The sequence below is a fragment of the Anguilla anguilla genome, chromosome 3 (assembly GCF_013347855.1).
Source record: "Anguilla anguilla isolate fAngAng1 chromosome 3, fAngAng1.pri, whole genome shotgun sequence".
Classification (NCBI taxonomy): Eukaryota; Metazoa; Chordata; class Actinopteri; order Anguilliformes; family Anguillidae; genus Anguilla; species Anguilla anguilla.
The window spans coordinates 61,225,959-61,251,157 of record NC_049203.1 but is presented as its reverse complement, the minus strand read 5'-3'; the positions used below and the strand labels follow the sequence as shown (position 1 = coordinate 61,251,157).

The 25,199-nt window shown below is 43.4% G+C and overlaps 1 protein-coding gene across 7 annotated transcripts; it reads left to right on the top strand.

The window, feature by feature from the left end:
• The first annotated feature begins 3,896 nt into the window (after positions 1–3,896).
• bcorl1 (BCL6 corepressor-like 1) lies at positions 3,897–24,749 on the top strand. 7 transcript variants are annotated; one of them, XM_035410425.1, is made up of 14 exons: positions 9,093–9,178; positions 9,508–9,659; positions 10,079–10,114; positions 13,314–13,404; positions 13,782–16,352; positions 17,229–17,364; positions 17,549–17,959; positions 18,856–19,061; positions 19,360–19,626; positions 19,797–19,963; positions 20,540–20,685; positions 21,027–21,104; positions 21,617–21,773; positions 22,049–24,749. In XM_035410425.1, exons 4-14 carry the CDS (start codon positions 13,399–13,401, stop codon positions 22,437–22,439), a joined length of 4,536 nt encoding a protein of 1,511 aa, XP_035266316.1. In that variant the 5' UTR covers positions 9,093–9,178; positions 9,508–9,659; positions 10,079–10,114; positions 13,314–13,398; the 3' UTR covers positions 22,440–24,749. The 7 variants fall into 7 exon arrangements, with proteins under 7 accessions (XP_035266312.1, XP_035266310.1, XP_035266317.1 ...); XM_035410423.1 differs by having other exon boundaries at positions 13,311–13,404; XM_035410424.1 differs by lacking the exon at positions 10,079–10,114.
• The last annotated feature ends 450 nt before the right edge of the window (positions 24,750–25,199 follow it).

Below are 25,199 nucleotides of genomic sequence, written 5' to 3'. Positions count from 1 at the left end.
TCACAAATGAAAGTATTCTTCAGTCATCCAATACAGTCATCTTCTGTGATCTATGAGGTCATTTGCTATTTCTGAGCACACCAGTGCATTCTTGCTTCCCAACAATGTACCGAACTGTTGATGTTGACACACCGAATGTGTTGGCTATGTCTCTGATTGATTTATTCTAATTATTCAGCCTCATGATGGCCTGCATTAGTAGCATTGACACTTATTTGGTCCTCATGTTGAGACAACATCAACAGACTCCATACATGCAACAGAATAGTCCCTTAACCAGAAGACTCACCCACAAGCTCCAAAATGTAGTGATTCTTACTTTTGAATTTCAATAGTTTCTGTAGCAAGCTAAAAACTCAACTACTTACAGTACTGCCAACAGTTGTTGGTTGGATGGCCATGGACCATAGTGGTTTGTGTGATATTTGTGGTGCTTTCTGGGATGTCCTTTCAATGCCCCTTTTGCATTAAGTCATCATTAGTTTTCCCTTCATCAAGGGGTTTTCTTTAAGAGCTTATCTGAACGACCTCACCACAGTAAGTTTTAAAGCAATATTTAATTATTGGGTATATATCTTCACACAAACTTTGGGCTTAGGGTTTACACCCCAGAATGTTTAATACCTGTGATTGTTATAGAATATAGATTACATTTATAGACTACACATATAGACTACATTTTCAGTAGCATGTAGACACCCCTTCCTATTATTGGTTTTGGCTATTTTAGCCACATCCATTTCTAACAGGTGCATAAAATCAAGCATACAGCCATTCAATTTCCATTTACGAACACTGGCAGTAGAATTGGTCATACTGAAGAGCTCAGTAACTTTCAATGTGACACTGTCATAGGATGCCACCATTCCAACAAGTCAGTTTGTCAAATTTCTGCCCTGCTAGAGCTGCCCCATTCATCTGTAAGTGCTGTTCTTATGAAGTGGAATCGTATAATAACAACAACAGCTCAACTGCAAGGCGGTAGGCCACACAAGCTCACAGAACGAGACCGTTGCTGAACCGTGTAGCGCATAAAAATTTGTGTCCTTGGTTGCAACAGTCACTACAGAGTCCCAAACTACCTCTGGAAACAATGTCAGCACAAGAACTGTTCGTCAAGTGCTTCATGAAATGGGTTTCCATAGCCAAGCAGTCTCTCAAGCCTAAGATCACCATGCACAGGGCAGAGCATCGGCTGGAGTGGTGTAAAGCACACCGCCATTAGATTGTGGAGCAGTGGAACGCATTCTCTGGAGTGATGAATCACGCTTCACTATCTGGCACTCTGACGGACGAATCTGGGTTTGGCAAATATGGCAAAGGAATTAGGCATAGATGTGCAGGTCCAAGTAAACATATTGTGGCAAGAAGGTTATTACCAGTGAGAAATTTCAAAGAAGCTTATGATTTCCAGGTTCAGTGTTCAGTACACACTCAGAAGGATTCAGCTGATGGGCAGTAATATTAACAGGAGAAGACTAGGAACATGAAGAGGTAGAAGACAAATATCTTGTGCTGTCTAGCAAGAGAAACCATCGTGAAACTGCACTACAACTAAAGGAAGAATTTGAGTTAACTAGAGAGAAACCAGTTCCCCAGACTACAGTGAAACCGCAACTACGATCTGCTGGTCTAAAATGATGTGCATCTGCAAAAAAAAGCCCTTGCTATGTGCTGTTAACAAGAAGAAAAGACTCCAGTGGGTCAAGCATCATCAACACTGGATCAAAAAGATTGGGAAGAGGCAGATGCACAATTTTTTAGACCAGCAGATCATAGTTGCTGTTTTACTGGTTTCTCTCAAGCTGCACTGAGTTCTTCCTGTAGTTATGGTGCAATTTTACAATGGTTTATTTTGCTTGACACCACAAGATATTTGTCTACTTCCCCTTGATCTTCTTGGTCTCAGTTCATCTAGATTTGCTAATCACCTCAATTGTAATATATTGTTGGCAATAATCATAACCTTTCTTTCCAAAATACAAAATGCCAAGCAGATGGTTGTGCACCATTCAGAATATAATTGTGAATGCCTCTTTAAATCAGTTCTTTATTGTGGAATGAATTTGATTTCAGGCAACAGACAGGATGCAGAACTGCAATCTGAATTTGAATAAAAAGAAGTAGAATTAAAATTCATATAGATACACTACAAGTATGTGGATGCCTGACACCCAACATCTCATTCAAAATTTTAAGCATTAATATGGAGTTGATCCACCCTTTGCTCCAATAACAACCTCCACTCATCTGGGAAGTCTTTGAACTAGATATTGGGGTATTGCTGCAGGGATTTGCTTCTATTCAGCCAGAGCATTAGTGAGGTGAACACTGATTGGGCGATTAGGCCTGGCTGGCAGTTGGGTTTCCAGTTGATCCCAAAGGTGTTGGATGAAGTTGAGGTCACGGCTCTCTGCAGGCCAGTCAAGTGCTCCATACTGATCTGGACAAAACCATTTCTATATGAACCTCGCTGTGTGCCCAGGGGGCACTGTCATGCTGAAACAGGAAAGGGCCTTCTCCAAACTGTTGCCACAAAGTTGGAAGCACAGAATCGTCTAGAATGTCATTGCTTTAAAATTTGCCTTCACTGGAACTAAGGGGCCTAGCCCAAACCATGAAAAACAGCCCCAGACCAAGGGGTGTCCAGATACTTCTGGTCATTTATAGTACTTTATGTAGAGCTTTTTACAGTATGGCTTTATATCTTAATATGATTTGTACATTATTCATGTTATTATACAGACAGCATATTAAATGTTGCTAAAACATTAATTTCATCAGTGTTTTTATTGTGACTACTAAGATTATGTTCATTCTGATGAAAAAAATACATACCATGCCAGAGGAATTCAATGTTTTCAGTGTGTAAATAAGCAATGTCTTAACTGTCTGTGAAAATTAAATAGGAAATGAATGGAATTTTGGCTTTAAATAGAAAATAAATTTATTTGCAGTACAGTAGGTCCAGAACTTGATAGTCTAAAACAGCATTAATTTAGTTAATTAAGTAGGTACTAAGGTTGAAATAAATTACTAAATAAAATTACTCCAAACAAGGGAATAGATGGGAATCATTTCAATAAATTAATGAAGTTTTTGTATTTGTGGTAAATTATATTTAAGATGAACTTCTCTTGTTTTGTCAAGAATAGAATTGCAATTGAAATGTAATTCAAATTCATGAATTTAATGGGAGCAAACTGTAAAATTATGAATTTTGCACAGTCCTGGCCTGTACATGTGTCAGCTATTCTTGTGTTTGTAATTGATTGGTAATAATGCTTTAGGCTAAACAATGTCAAAGATCACAAGGTAATTTCTTTCAAATAGCAATATGAAATAACATGCCTAGCCTGGAATTGACTCAAATCACTTAGAAGTGCTCGAGCAGAGCATTTCACAAATTAAGGCACTTGAAGCCGTGCCAGCAGACCAATAGTCCCAACATTGCGGTGCGCATGCTTAGACTGGGCTACAGGACACATTTTCATGTGGACCAATGCCACATCACATGTTTACCAAACATCTGTAGCATCTGGGGAAGACCTCTAGAAGAGTAGTCTGAGTGCATAAAGACAGCATAGATCCCGTTAGGAGAGGGAATCCAAGGCTGTCCATCTAATGCGAAGCCGTCCAACAGTCACTAGGCCACTACATGCTGACAGTTGAATCAATAATTGTATTTTGTAATTATAGGTATATTCCCGTTCGATGTTTCACGTTTAGAAGTTTTAAAGATTAGTTAAAGGAAAAGGTAAAAAAAAAAAAAAAATTAAGTATTCGCTCATTCGTTTTCGCCACCGACATACATGCAACCTGCATGTATTCACCTGTAAATAAGACATTGCCCGGCTTTAGGACCCAGTGCGCGATTCACTCTCCAGCTGCTGCGGTCGAAAAGTGGCAATGATGGAAGATCGCGAGGAGAAGCCCAAATTTCACCCTGGATTCATTTCTCTTTAAATCATATTCGAAACGCGAAAGCAAAAGTTTTACAACTTGCGTTCGTCTCCCGGTATCTTGGTCAGAACCTCAAAACGTAAATCCGCATGTTAACAGTTTGCGACGTAAGGTAAGACGGCGCGATACCATGCCATTACTAATAACAAAGGCGCTGCTGGCGAGCGAGAGGTATTAAAGGGGCATTTCGCAACGCAATGGAGGGCGGCAGTAAAACTCTTTCAACTTTACGCTAGCTTTAATGTACTATATCTAATACATTACAGTTATTAGACTTGTAGGTTAGACAATAACAAGTATCCAGTTGTGTGTCGGTTACTTGATCATTTACGAACCTACTCAAGAGTCAAGATCAGCGTGAGCGATTTCTGGAATTTAATCCCATTTCAGTCCATTAGGCTAACTATGCTATTTTCACGAGTTTAGAATGAATGGAAATTGCAGTACACACCTACAGAAGCCTATGCTGAAGGTTACACGTGCAAACTGTGGTGCTGTATCCAAGTTTTTCGTATTTTTGTCATATTGTCATATTTTGACATTGTGAGTTTCACCCTGGTAACCTGTCAGTGCGTATGCAGAGGCTAGTCTAGTTATGTATGTTTACCCTAATTATAGAGGTAGCCTACCTGTGTCACAAAATATGCTTACATAATTGGGGGTTGTAGCCTATGCTGTCTGCTTATTGCCTGATCCCTCGTTTGACAATATGAAACATTCGATTTATTTAATTTTTCTCCAGTGGGTTTTCTTTTCACCGGTGGGGTGACAACTATGGGCTAATGACAGGCTACGGTATTTTACTTATCCCAAAACAGTTCATCCTACTTTAATGACCTTCTGCAGTTCGACAGGCCTAACAAGTCCCCGACCACTGTCCTGAGTGAAGTCAGGTGAATAAAAGTAGCCTACCCTAACTTACAAAGTATTAGCCTACAGCGCACCCGGTCAGAATAAGTTAGGCTACACTGCAAAACTGAATCCGATCATAGGCCCAAAATACTTTTTTTTTTTTTCTAGCGAGCTGAGGTGTTGTCAAAACATATACGGTATGTAGGCTATCCCGTTCAAATATTCTGAAATGGTGCTATTCAGAATAGCCGAATGTCGAAGCCTATTCTTATTTTTTACTAATGAATACGCTACAAAAGCCTGACTGTTATCACTGGAACTGTTTTTTGCGGAGTCCCATCGTTGTCGATTTCTGGAAAAGCTCTGCGCTGGCCGGTCGTTACAAGGATCGCTTGCCGAGCTCAGCCTGTCGTCTTGCGATCTCCTGGATTTCTCTTGATAGGCTATGTCTTGCTTTTTAGACAGCGCAGTCCTGCAACGTGTAGATCGCGGGCTGTCGCGCTCTGTTCATCTAGGTTACTCGTTTGAAAGCTATTGTTGTATTCTCGTATAGGCTATTTGCTCTGTTAAATGCGGACTGTTATTCTGCATCTGCTCTCGGTTCTAATGAATGTGAATAAATTAGAATGTAAGCTATGTCAATCTGACACGTTGGCTACTGTAAATAGTTCTATAGCCTACAACACGTAACCCACTGCTGTTAACCAGAACCATTCTAGTTTCTTTCACTCTTTCCCTCTTATACAGTAGGTGAAAGACACTGTTATTTCGTAGCCTACGTTTAAAAGCAGTCTGCCGCTGTATCGGCGACACCGTCCACGGGTTGCCTCCCTGCGCTGTAGCCTATTCGAGAGTAGGCTATAATGAAGAAATAGGTCATCGTTTGAGTTTTGTTTATTTTCATGACCGCGTTTCCCTTTACCTGTCACATTAAGAGTGGAAATGAATTTGTTGCAGACTAGCCTACAGCGCAGACCCATAAGAGCCACTGTATAGGCTATAACTAGACTGGACAATATCTGCATATTAATTATCTGCATAATCATTCATTTTAAATATCATTTTATGTTGTTACATTTCAAAGCATAGATATAGGCCTATTTATAGCAGTGCAATGTAAATGGGAACATTTTTTTTTTTTTTTTACATCTGCCACGGAATATGTGAGGAGCTGCTTGTCTGATGGGTTCAATAAGAGTCTATGACTTTTATTTCTGAAGGCAAGACAAAGCTTTTCCGGGCCTTCGTAAAGCTTCGACAGACTGATGTCGCTACCTGGCTTGACCTTGCAGAAGACGCGTTTTCAACACCTCACATTCAGTCTCTTGAATCTGCTTTGCCTCCACTTCGCGAGGGGTTACTTCAACAGCACCGAGCGAAGGTGCATGCTAGCCTACAGCATTCACGTGTTATCCGCGTCTAGTCTTGCTGTTTACGATTAGCATCGCGGAGGACTGTTATAATTAAGGGTTTGTAAATAATGCAACCGACGGAGGCACTATGTCGATGGAGCTGACTCTACACTGAACCACATTATGGCGCGAGGGACAGTTACTTTTGTTCTTAGTGCTATAGCTCTGGGGTTTCTGATTTACAGGTGACTAGCTTACAATTCTCTGTCGTTAACTTGGTGGCTGTTAATGATCATGCCAAATTGATTTCTACCAAAAGCCTATATGCAGAATTCCTGGTCTAAAATAAAACATTACAGAGTGATTAGTCTATCTTTGTTTATTACGTGTAGCCTATGCAGGCTGGTAAACTCGAGGTGATATAGAAAAACAGGAATTCATTTTAGTGTAGGTCCAATGAAAGAGGACCCAGTTAGGCCCTATAGTATCAACCGTTTTCTCACTAATGAGTTTTGAAGTAATACGAATCCAGAATTGTGGTTGAACATTGAGAAAGCTGCCTTAAAAAAAAAAAAAAGAAATCTGCCATTGGAAACCTAGACCGATTAAGGGTTACATGTATGGTATTACGTACCATATATTTAAGTCATTTTTATAGAACACCCCTTTAAATTGGTTTGGTTATTAGGTGTATGAACATCATACACTCACTAACAGGACTCACAGTAAAATATTAAGTGTTAAATTAACTTTTACAGTGTACACATAGTGCTTGTTCGACTCTTAAAAACTCATATAAACTGTTAAGAGTTGAATTAACATTGGACATTTTATTGTTATGCAGTGAGGTCAGAGTTTAGATGTTGTTGGTGGATGACAGCATAATGTTACATGCCTGTGCATTTGTATCTCAGCTCCAATATAAAAGTACGTATCTTCATAGGCTTCTGCTCATGTATAATTGGAGAAAGATATATTACTGTGAGACCTGGCTTATATGGTTAATAAATGAGCATATAGGAATATGCAGTTCTATTGGAATCCTGTGAACATCACATACACACACCAATTAACTAAAAAGAAGTGTGACAGTAAGAAGGCTGGTTAAAGCAATTTTGACTGTCCATTTGTGAATGTGAAATATAGCAACAAAAGATGTTTGTATGATACTTAATAGTCTTCAGTATTTACTAAATCAGAGGCCACTTTCATAGTTTCCAAGGAAAAAATAGTTTTTTCCTACATGATGTATCAAGTTAAATCTATGTCAGTTCTAGCTATGACTGCATTGAATGTGGAGATACCATGAGTGTTGCCATAAGCAGTGCATTTCATCTGCTTTGGTTATGGGTTTCTTTATATGAATAAAGAAACACTGTACCAGTGGCCCAAACCATCAACCGAGCTTGCTTTTCACAGTGTGTTTAAGGACACAAATATAGTTTTCCGGTAATTCCGAAGTCATCCTTTCCTCCCATGAAGGACGGCAGCAACAGCTGAGGGTAGTTGCAGTTTAGAGACGGTATACATTGCTTTTAGGTTTTGGTGGTCCGGGATGGCCCGATGGAGCTTTCCCTGGATGCCTACCCTAGCAAGGATTCCACCTGGAGATAGAACAGATTTAACATCGAAAGGTTGAGTTTGAGTTGGCTGGAGCTCTTCACTGAGGTTTGCTGTTCACAAGAGCTCATGAATTGAAACTGTCCATGTATGTGCCAAGATTTCTGGATCTACAGAATCAAATTGTCATACATGTGAAACATGTCTTTTGGACAGTGGCCTATGTGTTGTGTGTGCCTACTGTGCTATCACAATCACTCTTTAATAGCAGAGGTAATTTAAATAATGCATACATATTCATATAGTGTCAAGAAATGGGTAATGAGAGATTATGATTATGGCGGTTTAGAATGGGGCTTGAGGGGGGAGTAGTGGGTGGATGGAAAGGGGCTTGTAGGTTTTAATAGCAGCAGTCTGAATTCTTCTGTGTGATGGCAGGTTTGTTTTTGCTGAAGACCTCGGAGGGGAGCAAATGAGGCCATTTTTTAGTGGACTTTGGGCTTTCCCCATGTCTTTTTATTTGGACATAAGTTCACTCTTGCTGAGTGTAAAATGGAACCAATCAGAGGTGGAAGAGAAGTTAAAATAGATGGGCTGGACGAGGAGAGAGAGAGTAGATTGAGTGTATATGTGAGTGTAAGACAGCACAGTCATCAAGGAAACTGAAAGAAGTCAAGATGAGAGAGGTAAAGAGGCCAGGCAAAAAGGAAGTGAGCTGGTTTTGGAGTTGCTGTGGATTGAAGCAGTATTAACAGGGCAAGGGGGAAACGTGGGGGGAGGTGGTAGAGGGAGATAATGCAGGGGTCAGAGTTTATTACAGCTTGCTGTCCAGGGAATGGATGTCTGCAAAGCAAATAAAATATAAATGTAATTGGAGCTGCATGATAAAAAAATAATCAGGTTATGGATTTTTTTTTTCGCTACACGAAAACTCACAAAATTAATGACGTAATTTAACACAAAATGACATCTGCCTTTGAAGCTAGTGCATCCGTTTCAGGTCAGAGAAAATTATGGGATGAAAACGCAGAGTCAAATCAGCTTGCTTTGTGCACAAATACAACACGCATTTGTGCATGCGCTTGTGCTGATTAATCGTTATATATATGCGTGTATAAGATTGTGACAAAGGCCTGTATTGGTTATATAGTTCGGTGTGTGTCAACGCATTCGGTGTGCTTCCTCATGGTATACGGATACCATGGTCCAAGCGGACATCGTAAAATTAAAAGGAAGTTATTGTGAATGGGAAGCACGTGTCTCCCTTTCACTTATGTATACGTATTTTAAATACCATTTAAATCCAGCACTTATCAGCGCTGATTATGCCAGTGCGGGTCTCTTTTAAACATCTTTCCACACCCGCAAGGGTCTCTGCTCCTCGTGTTAATTTCGCTGCAATGTGAGAACTACATAGCCACCTTTTCAAGCTCATTTCTTTCCCCACTTCGGTAAGACTTTAATGCTTTTACCACTGTACCTCGCAGGACACGCGTCTGTTGTTGTAGCCTATTAATTGTATGGCGCTTTCTCGCATATAAATGATATAACAAACAATGCCTTTATTATTGCATTTCCTATTTTCACTTTGCTACTTAAGCTTTTTCAGTTTAGCGCACCGTTGCGATCCCCTTTCGCCTTGAGCGGCTGGGGCCGGCAGTGCATGCTGGTAGCTGCAGTCCGTACTCCTCCCTTATTTATATTTCCATTGTGGGGATATAGGCAGCGGAATACTACAAGCCCCATAGTAATAGTTCCTCATCTGCCTCTCTCCCATCAGAGAGATACGGTACGGACTGTCTTGACGAAACCCCCCGGACTTTCAGAACCGAAAACGATCGAGATTAGTGAACTGCAACGGACTTGGACCGAAAGACACGGAATTCACTTGTACATTGATGCATTCTTTCAATTTGTGCACTATACAAACGGGTTTGTGATCCTTTATATATTTTGACATGGCTATCGGGTCGGGTCTGATAATTATTTTGGGAATTATTTAGTAACGTTATGGGAGTCGAATAAAACGGTTCTGATCTGTCTAATCTTATCTTTGAACCTAGACGCGGTTCGACAAGGGCCACGAAAGGCGATCAGAGATAGGCTACCTAGACTATTTTATACCTTTCCCAACAGTGTCAAGCAATGTGTATTCAGTCTGATAGGATAGACTTTGCTGCGCAGCTATATCGCCTGTGTTATTTTGAACACGTTCTGGACGGAGAGTGTTAGCAAACATTGTCCTTCCTTCGCATCATGTACTGGCTACCGTTAGCCAGTTAGCCCACAATCTAGCAATAAGTTGGATTAAGTGTCTTAAAGATTTTATCTGTTTGAATACTTTTTTCCAGGAATTTCGTGAGAAGTGCAATTTGTTCTTACTAGTGGTGAGTTAATTTGCTTCTACAAATAGCCAAGGCTGCAATTGCGAACACATAGTATGAAATGTTTAAAACGCCGTTTGTGCTTTGCTATACAACCTCGTGGTCTTTAACCAGATAACTTTGGGGGAATATAGACCTATATAATTGGAGTTTGAAATTATTTGTGGCATAGACTAACTGTCCACGATGTCAGCCTCGACGTGTTTTTTTGTAGCCTAGTGGGTATACTGTTGTCGTACTACGTGTTTGACCTCGCAAAGACACAACATTGACAGCTGTCTAGTTTTAAACGTTATAGGTTATGCATAGACTTCCATCCATCTGAAAATATTAAATAATATATCCCTCTTGAAATAATCATTCGCATTGTCTTCCATTCCAAACATTGCGAATCACCTGAGAATCGGTTGCCGTTCTTTCATATTGTGATGAACAAACTAAGACGAGCAGGTGATTTTTATACCCCACTTGAGATTAAGGTTATATGAAGAAATAACCTTACCATAAGAACTCAAAACTATTAAGAATATATGGGCAAATTAACAGAACCGTCTGCAGTCGACAACATTTTCAGCATCATAGACTACTTGCCACTCGCATGCGTCTCGTGCCTTAATGTTGGTTCTAGGCTTCGCAGCCGACGATAGACGGGATCTCGCTCGTAGCCTACTTACCGAGGGGGAATGCTTGATTTTTTTGCTGTATTGTTTCATAATGTGTAACATCACCAGGTAGATTTAAAATGAACACACACTTTTGTCCGTTGTTCTGTGGTTTACCTAATCCTTTTGCGTACAGTCGCATCAAACCGAAGAATTAGCTATAGCATCGTATTGGAAAGCTGTCTCTTCCAGGCGAGACGACGGATATGCAGCTGAAAATCATATTAATGGCAGCATAACGTTGGAACAAATATTAAATTATGTATTCATTGTCTTTTTCCCAATAATTTGTTGACAGTCTTGTTTGTGTAGTGAACCAGGTCATATTTTGAAATGTTGGTTTGGATGACACCATAGAGCGAGTTGCGGAGCTGTTAGTTTCTCTTGGGCTTGACATTGTCTAGATAAGTATGAATATAAATAATTGTACTCATCTTGTGATGTCAACGAAAATGCTAGTTTAGTGATTGAGTTATTGTATTTCTTGAACAACGTTATGCTCATCCTGACTATTGAAGATATTCAAGAGAAGGGCAGAAATGCTCTTTTGGGATTTTAAAACGTGACAGAATAGGTCTGCGTGCAGCCTATTCGTTTTGAACTTTTATTATTTACGCATGGACGACGTATGTAACGTTTAATCAGGTCCGGCGTCGTAGCTTGATGCCTGCTTTTTATATAGAAACAGCGCGAGACATGTCATATTTGTAGCGAATGTAAAGGACGACCTTGCATTTTTTGCATTATGCGATCGCTTTGAGGTTGTAGTGCCAACCAGACGTTTCATTTTAACTCGGATTTTTGTGCAGAAACCTGAACTGAGATCCATCACACATGCGATTTACATGGATGATGACTGCGGAGATATTGTTTGTGAAAGAAGTTGAAGTCAGAAGTTGTGCCGAATGAAACAAATCTCAAGTAAAATGTTGGATTCCCCTTTGGAATTCAGTGGGCTCACATGGGAGGCTGTTACTGTTAGGGGAAGGGGGGTTGTTACCACAGCGTGCAACATTATGCCCATGACCAATGTAGGGAAGAAAGCATCACTCTCTTGACCAAATTAACACCCCCCCCCCCCCCCAACCGCCTGCCATGGCCTCAGCCCCACTTCTCTACGGCAGAATAATTGGGTGAGGGCTGTCTGTATCCACCTGTGCAGCATTAACCATGAATAATGAGAGGTCATAGAGAGATCATTGATACATGACTTGTTTTGTCTGAGGTGGTAGGAGTAATGGGACATGCTAAGGGTTAAGAGTGGCAAACAACAATGCTGTATTTCTTCTTTCCTGTTTTCTCCTTGTCATTGTGACTGCTGACTTGAAAGTGTTTTATCTTTGCTTGCTCTTGTTCATCCCATTCTAGCTACCCATTAACTAAACCCTTGAACTCACACTGAAAAGTTCTGTCAATTTTAAGTTTCAAACTAAAATAATGTAACCCTTGATTATTTGCCAAATTATTTTTTGTTCTGCAACTGTATACTGTTGGTTGTGTGAAATACAAAGCCTAATTCATAAGAATTCATTTGTTATCTTGATGCCAACTGTGCAAAATTTGCGCTTTTTAACGAGGTCCTGCCTTTCTAGGAGAAAAACTTTAAAACGTTATTTGAATTGAGACATTTCAAGGGAGGAAGCTTCTCTTACACACAGGAAGTTTCCTTGCAACCCCACACCCTGAACATTTACCCTAATTGTTAAGAAAGAGACAAATCCAAGCACCTCATATTATGACAAGTGTTCTAAAACTATGCAGTTATTCTCAGTAGTCCAGTGTAGTGCTATGGGTGTTCTGGTCATGGATACTGTTGGCTTTTCATTGGTGTTAAGACAATAAAGGACAGAATATAAGGATAGATGTACATTAATGATAATGATAAATATATGGCAATGTATTATAACAGGTATTTATTGCTGGTGGAGTGGTCCCTTATTTCTAAGGGGAATATTCATATTTAGATGTATTCAAACCAGATTATGGGTTAATTCAGTAGGAAAAATTGTACACAATCCAGTTAACATCAGTGCCTGTGGATGGTGAGGTTTGTCTAAAAGGATTCAGTAATCTAACTACAACTTTATTTTTAATTGGCTTCATTACCAAACATTGCTCAGAATTCACCCTAGATGTGTGGTACTGGGTGAGGGTAGCTATTGTATGGTTGTGTTTCTCGATAGCAGCACTTTACCTGGTAGATTTGGTTCTGTACAGTTTAATACAAAATAGAGGTTTTGTATTAAAGGTCCTCGCACATAAAAACTGTTGCAGTTTAGGTTTCCACCTGGAAAACTGAGCAGTTCAATTAAGACTAGGTCGATAGGCTCTGGTACCTGTGTTTCAGCAGAGGTGTGTTTTTGAAGCTCACAGATTGATTGAGGATATTGCAGCAGTGGGAAGCGCCTACGAATAGTGATTCTAAATATGCGGGCAAAGAAAATACATGGCCGCAACAAGATATTCTTTCACCACTATAGTGTAGTTACACGTACGCTCATTTTTATTTATTTATTTTTTGTTCTTTCTGTGTTCAGCAGTGCAGCTCCGTGTACAGAAGAAGCATTCGCCAATACAGGCCTGAGATCAGCGACTCCTAAGGAATGTTGTGTTAACAGCACTCTTATGCAGGTAACATGTTCTTCCTTGAGCACAGTAGAGATTTATAGTACTTACAAATAAAGCACTTACTTTTCATTTAGTTATCTTAGGTCCACATAAGAGCAGAGTGAAAGATTATTTGAGGGAAATTCCTCCACTAATAGGTGTCCCAGGAAAGGCGTTCTGATGGGTAGGCCTGTGTGCTATCAGTGTTTGTCCCACATGTAGTCTTAAAGGCCAATCGCTCTATGCCTGATTATTTTGACTTCACTGAGGTTCTGGATTTTGTTTGTATGTGGGGAAGAGCCGATTGAGCTTTGAGGTGGAGAGGGAGTGTAGATGGTGTGAGACTCATGGAGACTGGTGTGATCACTGAATGTGGGCTTTGTAACCCCGTCGTTATCCAGGTGGATCCTACTTCGATGAATGTAGGGGATGGAAGCCCAGTGATCAAAGAGACTGGTGCTCCGAACAGGGCATCTGTGAGCATGGTGGGGAACCCACCCCAGACACTGCCCCCAGAACTCAGGGGAGATGGGCCTCTCAGCCAGCAAACCACCATAGCAACTGCAATGGACTGCAAAGCTTCAGATTTTTCTTCAGAAGACAGTGGTCTGAATCCTCGTCCAGAAGTTCCCTCTTGTCCCCAGCATGAAGGTGCCCTATTGATAGGCCCCGCCCCTGTGAACGTTGCATCGTTGCGCAAGACCGTAGAGGTGCCCAAGCCTGCTGTGGATGGCTCTCCAAGTTTTCCCACACAGCAATGGACGTGTAGCAAAAAACCACCTCCGAACTCAAGTCATGGTGGCGTGACCCCAAGCAAGAGGACAAACTCGCAGGCCCAGTCTGTCATCAGCCTTCCGGCGGGTTTCCAGTGCTCTTCGCTTTTCAAACCAGGCCAGCCAGTCGCCTTCCTTCCATCCGCTACCTTCAGCCCCCCGCTGTGCAAGATCACCCTGCCCCCTGGCTTGGGCCAGATTGCGGCTCTGAGGGAGACCGCAGGCAGCCAGCTTCATGTAGAGTGCCGGCCACAGACATCAAGCTCTGGCGTTGCCCCAAACCTCCAGACCTACCCTTACCACTTCTCTGTGGCCAAAGCCCCTGCACCCGAAGCCCGGCCGCCTTCAACAGCAGCACATAAAAACAAGCATGGGCCTGTCTCTGGCAGCAAGAATTCCAATGCGGGAGCAGAACACAGCTCACCCCTGCATTCCGTGGCCTCGCCCATCACTGCTCGGCCACTGAAGCAGTTGACGTCGGGCCTTGCTCCTCCACCCCCTGTTTCAGTGTCTCCCCCCACCCCTCCAGCCATTGTCTCCACACACAGTAGGCTGCTGAACCACTTGGAGAAGAGCCCGTCTCACCAAGGTATGGGCAAGGCACCCGCAGTGTGCTCAAGACTCAAGGCTCAATGTGCTGTTGTGCACGGACATACAGTTACTGAAGTGAGGGATGTGCCCCTTGACTTGTCGTCAAAATCAAAACGTCCTAAAACCACTAAGGAACCTCAAGACGCCTCCTCAGCCGCAGAGTGCCACCTTTCAGAGGATGGTAAGGGAGGTGATCCCATCCCTCCAAAGAGGGCTGTGCCTGCTACTTTTGGGCTTGGAGGTCCTCTCTCCATCTTCCCAGAAACCCTGAGAAATGGCGCCCCTCCAAAGCAAGCCTCACGACTCCCGAATCATCAGGCCCACAAACCATCGACGCCCTGGGCTAAAGGTTCGAACAGCTCCACTAGCAACTTAGCTGGCACCTATGTGGGTGTGGCCAGCCCCATATTAGCCTCCACATTGCGCAGCAAGGATGGGAAAGGTGCATTTGTGGAAGATCTCCAGAGCACTGCTAAACAGGTGACTATTTCTATTATTGACCAAGGGGAGCAGCAGGTCTCTAGAGCTATGAAGGGACCATCTGTAGTGAAGGACGCCCAGCACACCCTTGGATCCAAGTATTCCGACAATGCCTGTGTACCCAGAACACAGGTTGGTACACCTACTACACCTAAAGATAGCATCACTACAGTTTTGTCCATCTCTCCTGGCTCGAATCCTCACTGTAAGCTCAGTGGTGGGAAAACAATGGTTACACTTTCTCCCACCATTGACAATCCTGCACGGAACCAGCCAGTTCCTCTTCCCCACCAAGGGTCTACAGTCAAGCAGAAGATGATCCAGGTGACTCCCAAGTTACGGGTGACTGTGGGTTGCAAAGGCCCTCAGAGCAGTCACCCAAGCCCATCCAAGATGGCTGAGAAAAAGTGGGGGAAAACAAAGTCTCCTCTCTCAAATCTTGAGTCCATAGTGAAGCAAAAGGCACTGGAGACATCTGCGCTTGGTGATGAAGGGTGTTGTAATGCAGCCTCAGCCGGGCTGAGAAAGCCTGAGGTAGCGAACATGAATTTCAGACCCCAGGATACTCCGTCCAGTGGATTCCCACCATTCAGGCCTATGAAGAGAAGAGAGGGAAAAGTCAAGACCGATTCCACAGAGGGAATGCCTGCTAAGAACTCCGGCAAACAAGAAAATGGGAGCATCGCTGAGCCCAGAGAGAAGAGCACTGAGAAACGCATTGAGGAAAACGGAGGAAGTGAAGAGCGCTCTGGTAGCTCAAAACTTGTTGCCCAAGCTCAACTACTGGGTGGTAGTGGTCAAGTTGACAAAAACGGCGTCAAAACAAAATTGCGAAGGGATGAGGAGAAGCCGGTGCCTGAGACCCTCTCTCCTTGTGTGAAACTGGAGGGAATGGCTTTATCCATCCTCAAGGGTCCAAATCCAGATGTGGCTGAACGGGGGAAAGAATTGACTGCAACCAGAGAGACACCCCCTTCCAAAGGTGGAGTCACTGTTAACAAATACAAGAAAGTCAGTCAGAGTAAGGCTGACAAATCATCTGTGGTGTCCTCAAAAAAGATGGTGAGGAGCTTAAAGAGATCACGCGAAAAGGAGGACAGCACTTCAGAGTGGCCTCATCGCCGAAAAGTAAGACTTATTTTCTTTTTTTTTTGTGTACTGCATGTCATCTGCTGGTGCTGGCCAGTTTCTTGTCAGTTTTCATCTCAACAAACATACAAGATACAAAAACACTTGAATACAGCGGCTAGTAAGGCTAATAATTGTATCCATATTGAGAATTTTAAGAAACCATTTTCTTTCCAACCATTCAGAAACAGGAGTATTGACTTGAGTATTGAACGGGTGTTTATGGAATGATTTCTCATCACCAGTTTGCATGTTCTTTTATATGTTTATGTAATTGTCACATAAAGCATGCAGTTCTTTCCCAGCTAAAATTGCCCTTTGAAGGGGTTGTTCGGTGGCTCATCCTGTAAACGCACTGTTCTAGTGCATGAGTGGGCCCCACATTCTGGTTTAGAACCTGGACTGTACCAGTGCTCGCTGTGGTCGACTGTGGAGATGCACAGTTGGTCCTAGTATTGCCCCGGGATGGGACAGTTTCAGTTGGCCAGGTTGGTATAGTGATTCCTCCTGGTCAGTCTGGTGCCTGCAGGTTTGCCTATTAAGCTGTACATGAGGTGTCTTCCTCTGAATCATGTCTGTGATTCGGAGGAGAGTACATGCTTGTCTGTACTCTGTTAAATCAATAGTAACTCGCAGCAATGAGCATCGATAAATGCACTTAGGCATTCAAAACTGGGCAGAAAGGAAAGGAGGCTTAGAATTAGTTCTATATTCAAAAAATAGTCATTTGAGTATAGGGAAAGTTTTTATTACACTGTGTCAATAAAGTTTTGCGATTAAAAAATTATACTGTGTCAATAAAGTTTTGTGATGAAAAGACTTTGTAGTGTTTTGTGACCTGTGTTGTTAGCTCAGTTTTATTATGCATCATTGCAGAAGAAACAAGGGGCACCTGTGCTGAAGTCTGGCCAGCTGGACGTGGCTACATCCCCACCGACCGAGGAGCGGGAGAAGGCGGGCAGTGAATGGAGCAACCTCACTGATGTGGCACGGCCGCCTCACATCAAAGCAGGTAATAAACGTGTCTTCAGGTATGAAATCCTGGGGCTTTTGGTTAGATTCCCACCTTGGACAATTAGTGCTCACTCAGTACAACAGTCATGAAACCAAGTCAGTTCTGTTCTGAAATCATTAATGGGAATGATTGGGTTGGATATGAGTCCTGACTGTCCTGGTACATTTGTTGCTTCCTACAGGTAATGAGGGCAGGTCTGCGGTGGACGCTCCGGCTTTGCAAGGCAGCCCCGGCTGGTTGAATAAGGAGGCGGGGCCCGTGGCAAGCTGCCCACCCAGGCAGAAGAGGGGGCGGCGGCCCGCAGAAAAGAATCGGCCCCCTGCCGCCAAGGTCCCTCCTCCCGCCCCGCAAACCGGCGAAGTCCGGCGAAAGAGGGGCAGGCCACGCACCAACCCGCTGCCTGACCAAGGGTGCGTGGGGACGGCAAAACCCACGCCCGCTGTCGCTGAGGAAGACGCCTGCCCGAGGAAGAAGAGGAAGCGACGCAGGAACAGGAAGTACCAGAATGGGGAGTATATCATGGAGAGAGACAAGGCTGGAGAAGAGGAAGGGAGGTGTGTCGCGACACGACCAGCAACCCGGGCTGGGACAGGTACCCTGAATAATAATTGCTGGGGGGGGGGGGGGATTTCATGGGCATACTTCCATTTATAATCGTAAGATTTATGGGCAGCCATGCAGAATAATAGATAGAGACCTGGGCTCGTAAATCAGAGATTGCAGGTTCCATTCCCGGGTGGGGGCATTGCTGTTGTGGCCTTGAGTAAGGTACTTAACCTGAATTATGTCTGTATAAATTGATTGTATATCTTATTTTAAAGATATTTCTCTGGCGATGAGCATCTGCTAAATGTAAGCAGATGATTTGCGTGTCTCTCACATGCTGATGAAGGCATACCTGAAATGTCCATGTGTTTTTTTTTTTTTTGTTTTTTTTTTGGAATGAGCACTGATTGTCAGTTGGAGTTTTTAAGCACTTCTGTAAGTTGAGTATTTGTATAACCTTGAAAATAAAAATGATATTTTAACGGTTGGGCCACATTGAACGGATGCTGAACAAGCTGAACTGATGAAACTTGGGACCGTACTCATAAAACGTGTAGGAGTAGGAATGCTCCTCTGGGCTCATTTAGCCTGCTGGCTCATAATGGACCAGGTTAGGATGTGGGCAGGGGAAACCTGATCCTTGATTAGCACTGCTTACTGAAGACTGGCTGGTTTCAGCATTGATGGTACACACATTCCCAGTGTGCAGTCTTGTGTTGATTGCATTACTCATCTCCGTAAGACATTCCCAAACATCATTTGCATGCCAGTAATCCATCTTCTCTTTTCTTGGCTTACTCCACATCAGCCAAGATAAAGTATCAGGCTTATTACTGTAACAGGTGTCTGGGTGTATTTATTGAGTCAGTAACTGTGTGACTGTATGAGTTATTTAGTGTAATAATAAATATAATGAAGATTTTATTATTGTTTGTTTTGTAGATCAGAAGATTGGGTTGTATCCGCGACTCAGTGCCACGCTGACGTGTCGGGGTGCCAGCCCGGACAGGACCCCCAGGAGGCCCCTGCAGACCCGCTCGGGTTCAGCGCGTCACTCGGAACGTCCCGCCTCCCCCGAGCCCCAGGACAAACCCTCGGGGAAGAGGAAGTTCAAAAGCAAGCACCTGTGTGACACCGAGGAGAGGAAGGTAAGGGAGAGTCACAAAATGGCTCTTTTCTGGATGCCGGCGTTTCAGAGAGCATTCTGACGATCATCCTGACTCACCCGAATGTTTTGTGGGTGAGTAATCCGTTTAATCGGGAAAAAAACCACAAAAGCGTGCTTAGAGTGCCCTCGTGTGGCCTGTAGAATGAAGCGAGATATTTCTCTTCTCTGTGTGAGGAGCTCACTGACTGTGAACCTCTGTCCTTACAGTGACACCTCCAGCACGTGCTAATTCGTTTTTTTTTTCTTTCATGTCAAAAAAAAAAATTTCTTAATTCCAGTTCAAGCCCAAACGTGGCAGCTCCGGAAAGCGCTCCGCCCCCCTGGTCTCCAATAGCGACTGCTCTCCTGTGAAGAAGCCTCCTGACCTTCCCACCCCTCTCAGGGGACGTCCGTCTCCCTCCGCGGCCAGGAGAGGCGGCGTGGGGAGGGGCCGGACCCCGGAGTCTCCCCCCGGCCGTCCCGTCCCCCCGGAGGTCCGACGGCTCATCGTCAATAAGAACGCCGGCGAGACCCTGCTTCAGAGAGCCGCCAGATTGGGCTACCAGGTAGCGCTCCGCCCCTCCGCCTGTGCACAGGGCTCCCCCCCCGTCTCGCACCCTGCCGGGGGTGTGTTTACGGGAAGGTCTGCAGATTCTTGTATGTTGGCTGTAGTGTGGTGTTGACTTACACAGCCTTGATCTCATGACCCCGCCTCCCCCCCCCTACGATCCTGCAGGAGGTGGTGCTGTACTGTTTGGAGAAGGATGAGCGGGAGGTGAATCGCCGTGACAACGCGGGCTACACGGCGCTCCACGAGGCCTGTGCCAGAGGCTGGACCCAGATCGTTCAGGTGCTGCTGGAGCACGGAGCCGACGTAAACTGCAGCGCACAGGACGGCACACGGTGAGCCTGGGGGGGGGTGGTGGGGGGGTCGTGCAAGGATGAGAGCATTGCCTCTTCAATATTCAGGAGTATATACTTAAGGTGCAACAAATGGAACTCACTGACTGATGCTAATTGCTGGTGTTTACGCAGCCATACCTGCTGATAAGTGTTGATGCGGATGTTTGAAGGATATTACACAGACAGCGTAGAAGCTACCTTACTGTTAAGTGACACTTTTATTTGTCACATTAGGTCTCTAACAGGGTTTTTACACTTCAGGATTGCAGTGCAAATGGTTTTTGTGGTTTACTGTTAATTAGCTGCCAAGTTTGGCCTTGGAAACAAGGTGTGTGGGTTCTTTAGTTAGTGACTTAAATTAATTTAAGTGCTGAAACGAAGAGACACCGCAACCCCTCCAGGGTTTGTATTTGAGACCCCAGGAGTACATCAGCGGCAAGCAAATGTATTACTGCCTGACCGCTGACCTTTAACCCTTTATGGAGGCGATATGGACACCTGATGAATGCTTGCCATATTATTTGTTACCTGATAACGCATTGCTGTAAGTGCCTAACGTTTGAGGTCCCTGTGCAGGCCAATTCATGATGCGGTGGCGAGCGACAACCTGCCGGCGGTGTGGATGCTGCTGAATCGAGGGGCGGACCCTACGCTGGCCACCTACTCCGGACAGACCGCCGTCAAACTCGCTCAGAGCAGCAGCATGAAGACCTTCCTCAGCGGTAACTGTCTGGGTTCAGGCATCGCTTCAGAAACCTGCGAGTGGCGGGCCTTCTGTTTGTGTACAAAGCTCCGAATCGCTCTCCAGTCTGGTGTCCGCTCTGTTTGAATTTGGCCAGTTGAAGCATTCGAGAATTGAAATTCAGTTCATTATTTGAAAATATCATCAGAGGCCATTTTGGGCATTTTCCAAGACATGCATTGGATAGCAATTAATTTTCAGAAACAACTGAATTTAAATTGAATCGACCCAAACTCTGATCTCTTCTTAAATGAGTTCCTGGGGCTGTTTGGAATGTCAGTGAATTTCAGGGTGAATCTGCCTTTTTTTGTTCCATTCCAGAATACTTTGCGGATTTGGAAGGGCGTAACGGGCAGGATCCCAGCATGCACTGGGAGTTCTACAGCAGTGCTGTGTTTGGTGAGAGGCAAATCCCACATCGTGTGTCATGTCACCTTAAAGATTAACATCGTTGTTTTTATTTACTTATTTATTTATTTATGCTCTAATAAGACTTTAATTATAGTTACAAGGTCAGGTGATAAAGCCGGTCTGCTTAATCCGTGTCCATTTTGAGGACAGTTTGCTATTGGGATACGGTTGTACCTAAACAAAGCGTCCACTAGAGGGAGGGCTATACCTGTTGTAAGCAGATGTTTCGATCCTTTAGAGCAATGGCAGCCAACTCTGTTCCTGGAGATCTATCGTCGCGCATGTTTTCACTTCTACCCTAATTTGGAACGCCTGATTCTACGAATTAGCAGCTCAACGAGATCTCTAGCTGTTGAAAGAGGTGTGCTTTTTTTAGGGTTTGAGTGAAAACCTACAGGACGGTAGATTTCTCAGGAACATTGTTGGTTCCCCCTGTTTTAGAGTAGTGTGCGTTAGGGGGAAATTAACCATCGTGTTCACAGCGGAAAAATTATTTTCAGAAGCCGGACAGGAGGCATGCTGGGACTTCCTGCTCTCGTTCCCTGAGGTGGAGGAGGGGCGGAAGGAGGCGAGAGCAGAGGACGACTGCTTCCTGTTTGAGTTTTCCTCAGAGCCCCTGTTACCCTGTTACCACGTCCAGGTGTCACTGTCACAGGGGTGAGTGAGTTGCTAGTGACACGTTTGTATCTTCAACAGCTTGAATAGCTTGACTATCTTGGAAAAATATTGATAAGTAAACCAAGTCGAATACTGAAACTGAATTATGAGCTCATCTTCAGAGTTACTTCATGCCTAAAACGTGCTTCATTTAAAAGGATGCTGCATATGCCAAAGGACCCAAATGGCTGTGTAGTGTGAAAATGTAGCTGTAGTAAGCAGGGGTTGTTTTTAAGTCACAGCTGTTGTGCATCTGTTCCTTTGCCCTCTTGCAGCTTCTGCAATTGGTTCCTGCTGTCGGACGTCCTGAAGCGGCTCAAGATGTCCGCTCGGATATTCCGGGCGCGGTACCCTCACCTGGAAGTGGTGAGCATCTCGTGGGCGGAGCTGTGCAGGCAGGTGTCCATCAGTCAGGTGACGCCGGCCCCGGAGGACCCCCGGGCGGGGGAGGACGAGGACGCGGGCGGACAGGTGGAGCTGGTGCGTTGCGTGACGGAACTGCAGGAGCTGCTGGGCTCCTCTCTGCACTTCCTGGAGGCGGAGTCTTCGGACACGCCCGGGCCCCTGGGGTGCCAGCCTCCCACAGCCACCCTAATCTGCCCAAAAGCGGATTCCAGTTCCCAGTCCTCCAAGAGTAAGAAATCACACAAAAAGGAGGAAAGGTGAGAGATCGCCTGTCTGGTGTGCTGAGGTGCTGCCGTGGCAACAATGATGCACAGATACAGACAGTGTTTTTCACGTTAGCAGGGAGATGCAAACCTCTGGACGTGTACATTTCTGAATATTAGTTCAGGGTGGCATGTGTCACATGACACATCTTGGTCTCCTTGCAGTGAAGACTTAATGCTAGAGACTGACTGCTACGTTACCATCCTGTGGAGAAGAATTCGTGGTAGGGACAGTTGAACTTTCACGTTTCAATCCTGTAGGTATTTTTCAGTATCCAATAAATGTTTTAAAACCTTTTTTATATGCTTATATGTATATAGAATTATTATATATGTATATCTTGCCATCAGGGTTAACACATTTTGGACTGTAATGTATAATATTGTAATGTACTGTTGATATGACAAGGTTTTTGTGGGTGTTTGTTTTTGAGAAAAACCGAATGTTTTCAGAGATAATCCCAGTCTTTTATCTTGGTAAACTCTTATGTGCAGCTAAGAGGCTTAAGCTCAGCCAACTGGTCAGAGGGCCATTGGGCCAGATGGGTTCTCTGCTAACCAGTGAAATCCATGTTCAAGAACACCCCCCCCCGCCCCCCACCGTAGCCAACCACACGCCCCTCAGGTCACTGGGTCAGTATTTGCTCACAGACCACGTTCCTGTACAGTTTGAAGTTGTATGTGTTTTTGCCCAGTCTGTGATGGTATTAATTCCACTTTGGAAGAAGCATCTCAAAAAAAAAAAAAAAGACAAAAGTGGTTCTTTCTGACTGATAACCAAAAAAGGGTTTTCTTTATAAATGAATGTTCTGCTTCCCACTGATCTCCTTCAGTGTCTGCATTTAAGTTATTGTAAGAAAGGCCACTCCTGCCCCTCCCCCAAATAGATGATATGCCTGTAGATCAATAAGCATTTATAGATTAGCGCAGATGTAGGGCTTGATCGCACTGTCTTAATGCAGTCAAGTTCTTCCTGTGATTCACCCCCCCCTCATGTATAACGGTGGGAAACCCTTGCAAATGCTTGACGTTCTTTCAGTTCCCCAAGTACAGATGGGATGGGTTCCTCGCATGCTGGTGTGACATGGCTGCACCCTGCACCTTAGACTGGGAAGAACAAATGACCTTGTGTGAACCCTCCAATCACCTTGACCCGTCCTGGCGTAATGATTTTGGCCATGGCCGATGGAAGCCGATGTGTGTTTTATTTTTAAATGGTCAGTTGGTGTCCTTGCTTAATTTTATTATTATTATTATTATTATTATTATTATTATTATTATTATCTATTGGGCCCCTGAAAGCTTTTCATCCCCCTCCCTGCTTGTGGGTGGGTCTGATTACCACTACTAATAATAATAACAACAATAATAATAATTATAATTAACTTGTTCCTTATCCTGGCAAAAAAATGATTTAATAGGACTTTGAATGTTTGGTGCTTTATTTGAAGTGTGTGTATTATAACTGTTTTCCCCTCCTTGCATACAGTATTTTAATATGCAAAAGTACAGTTTTAATGTACTGGTGCTAAGCTATATTTTGTGTTGACAATCAGTGTTTTGTTTTAATCGCCGATGATATTTAAAATGAAGAAAAACAACGTAGTAAATGATCATTTTAGTACCTCTTCCTGTGGTGGAGTTGTGAGGTGTACAGCTGTACCCCCAAGGAGGACTTTTGGACAATGTAGTGTTCATGAGACCTGTCGAAAATAGAAGGAATCCTTTTATTTGACCCTTATTTAAAAAAAATCAGAATAAAGCATGATTGTGAAGTCTGGTCTTCAGGTGTTCTGTAAAATGTATTGTATAAATTGCTTTGTTTAAAAAAATGTTTTGTCATTTTTTTCCAACATGTATCATACCGTACACAATACCTAATTCATTGGTATATTACTGCTAAGTACTGCTGACCTGTAGCCCTGCAGCCTGGAGCTAAGCTGGGTAGGTTTGTTTTAGCAAAGTTTATCTACGATCTCTGGATGGGGCTTGATTTTTTTTTTCTCCTGAAGATAAGACGGGATTAAATGATGTGATCCTGGCCTAAAACCTGGGTTCTCCATCTTGGGGGAGCTAAAATGCTTAGCTGAAGTTTAGCAAAGGTAAGAAACTGATTTAATAATGGTTCAACTAATTTGGTCAACAATGCTGTAATCAGAAACATTTCAGTTACAGTTCAATTTAGAACCTGAACCTGAACTGAGAATTGTTTACATCGGGGAAACAGAACAGGGCCCTACTAACTGTCTAAAAATGTGTCTATTTTAGGACCTTAGAATTATTGGGTTCTATATATTAAAATCAAAATGCTCCTTTGTGTCCTTTTGTTATGTTATTAAACTCCATAAAATTACTTTTTAAACCACAAATGCCAGGTAAACAGTGCTATGAGATGGGTCTTCGAAGTGTGGCTTCAGTTTTCAAAACTACTGTCTGCAGACAGAATCATTTAATTCCATGCTTTCGATTCATTAAGATATCTTCACAAGAGCAGGCTTCAATAAGGTCCAATTTAGTGTTTTTCTATAGGCCTTAGGCTTCAGATTACAAAGGTAGATTTATAACTAAGGCCTTAGACCTGAAGACTTATTCCTAAAGTACGTTGTTACACTGGGATCATTTCCCGGAAGCTTCTGATTATGCTCGTACATTATTTTCAGAATTCCCTTGAACGGCATAACGGTAATTATTTAATCTTAAAATTATTTAAATCAGATTAAGTATTGGGTCCCAGTTACAGTTGGCCTACATCTGAATT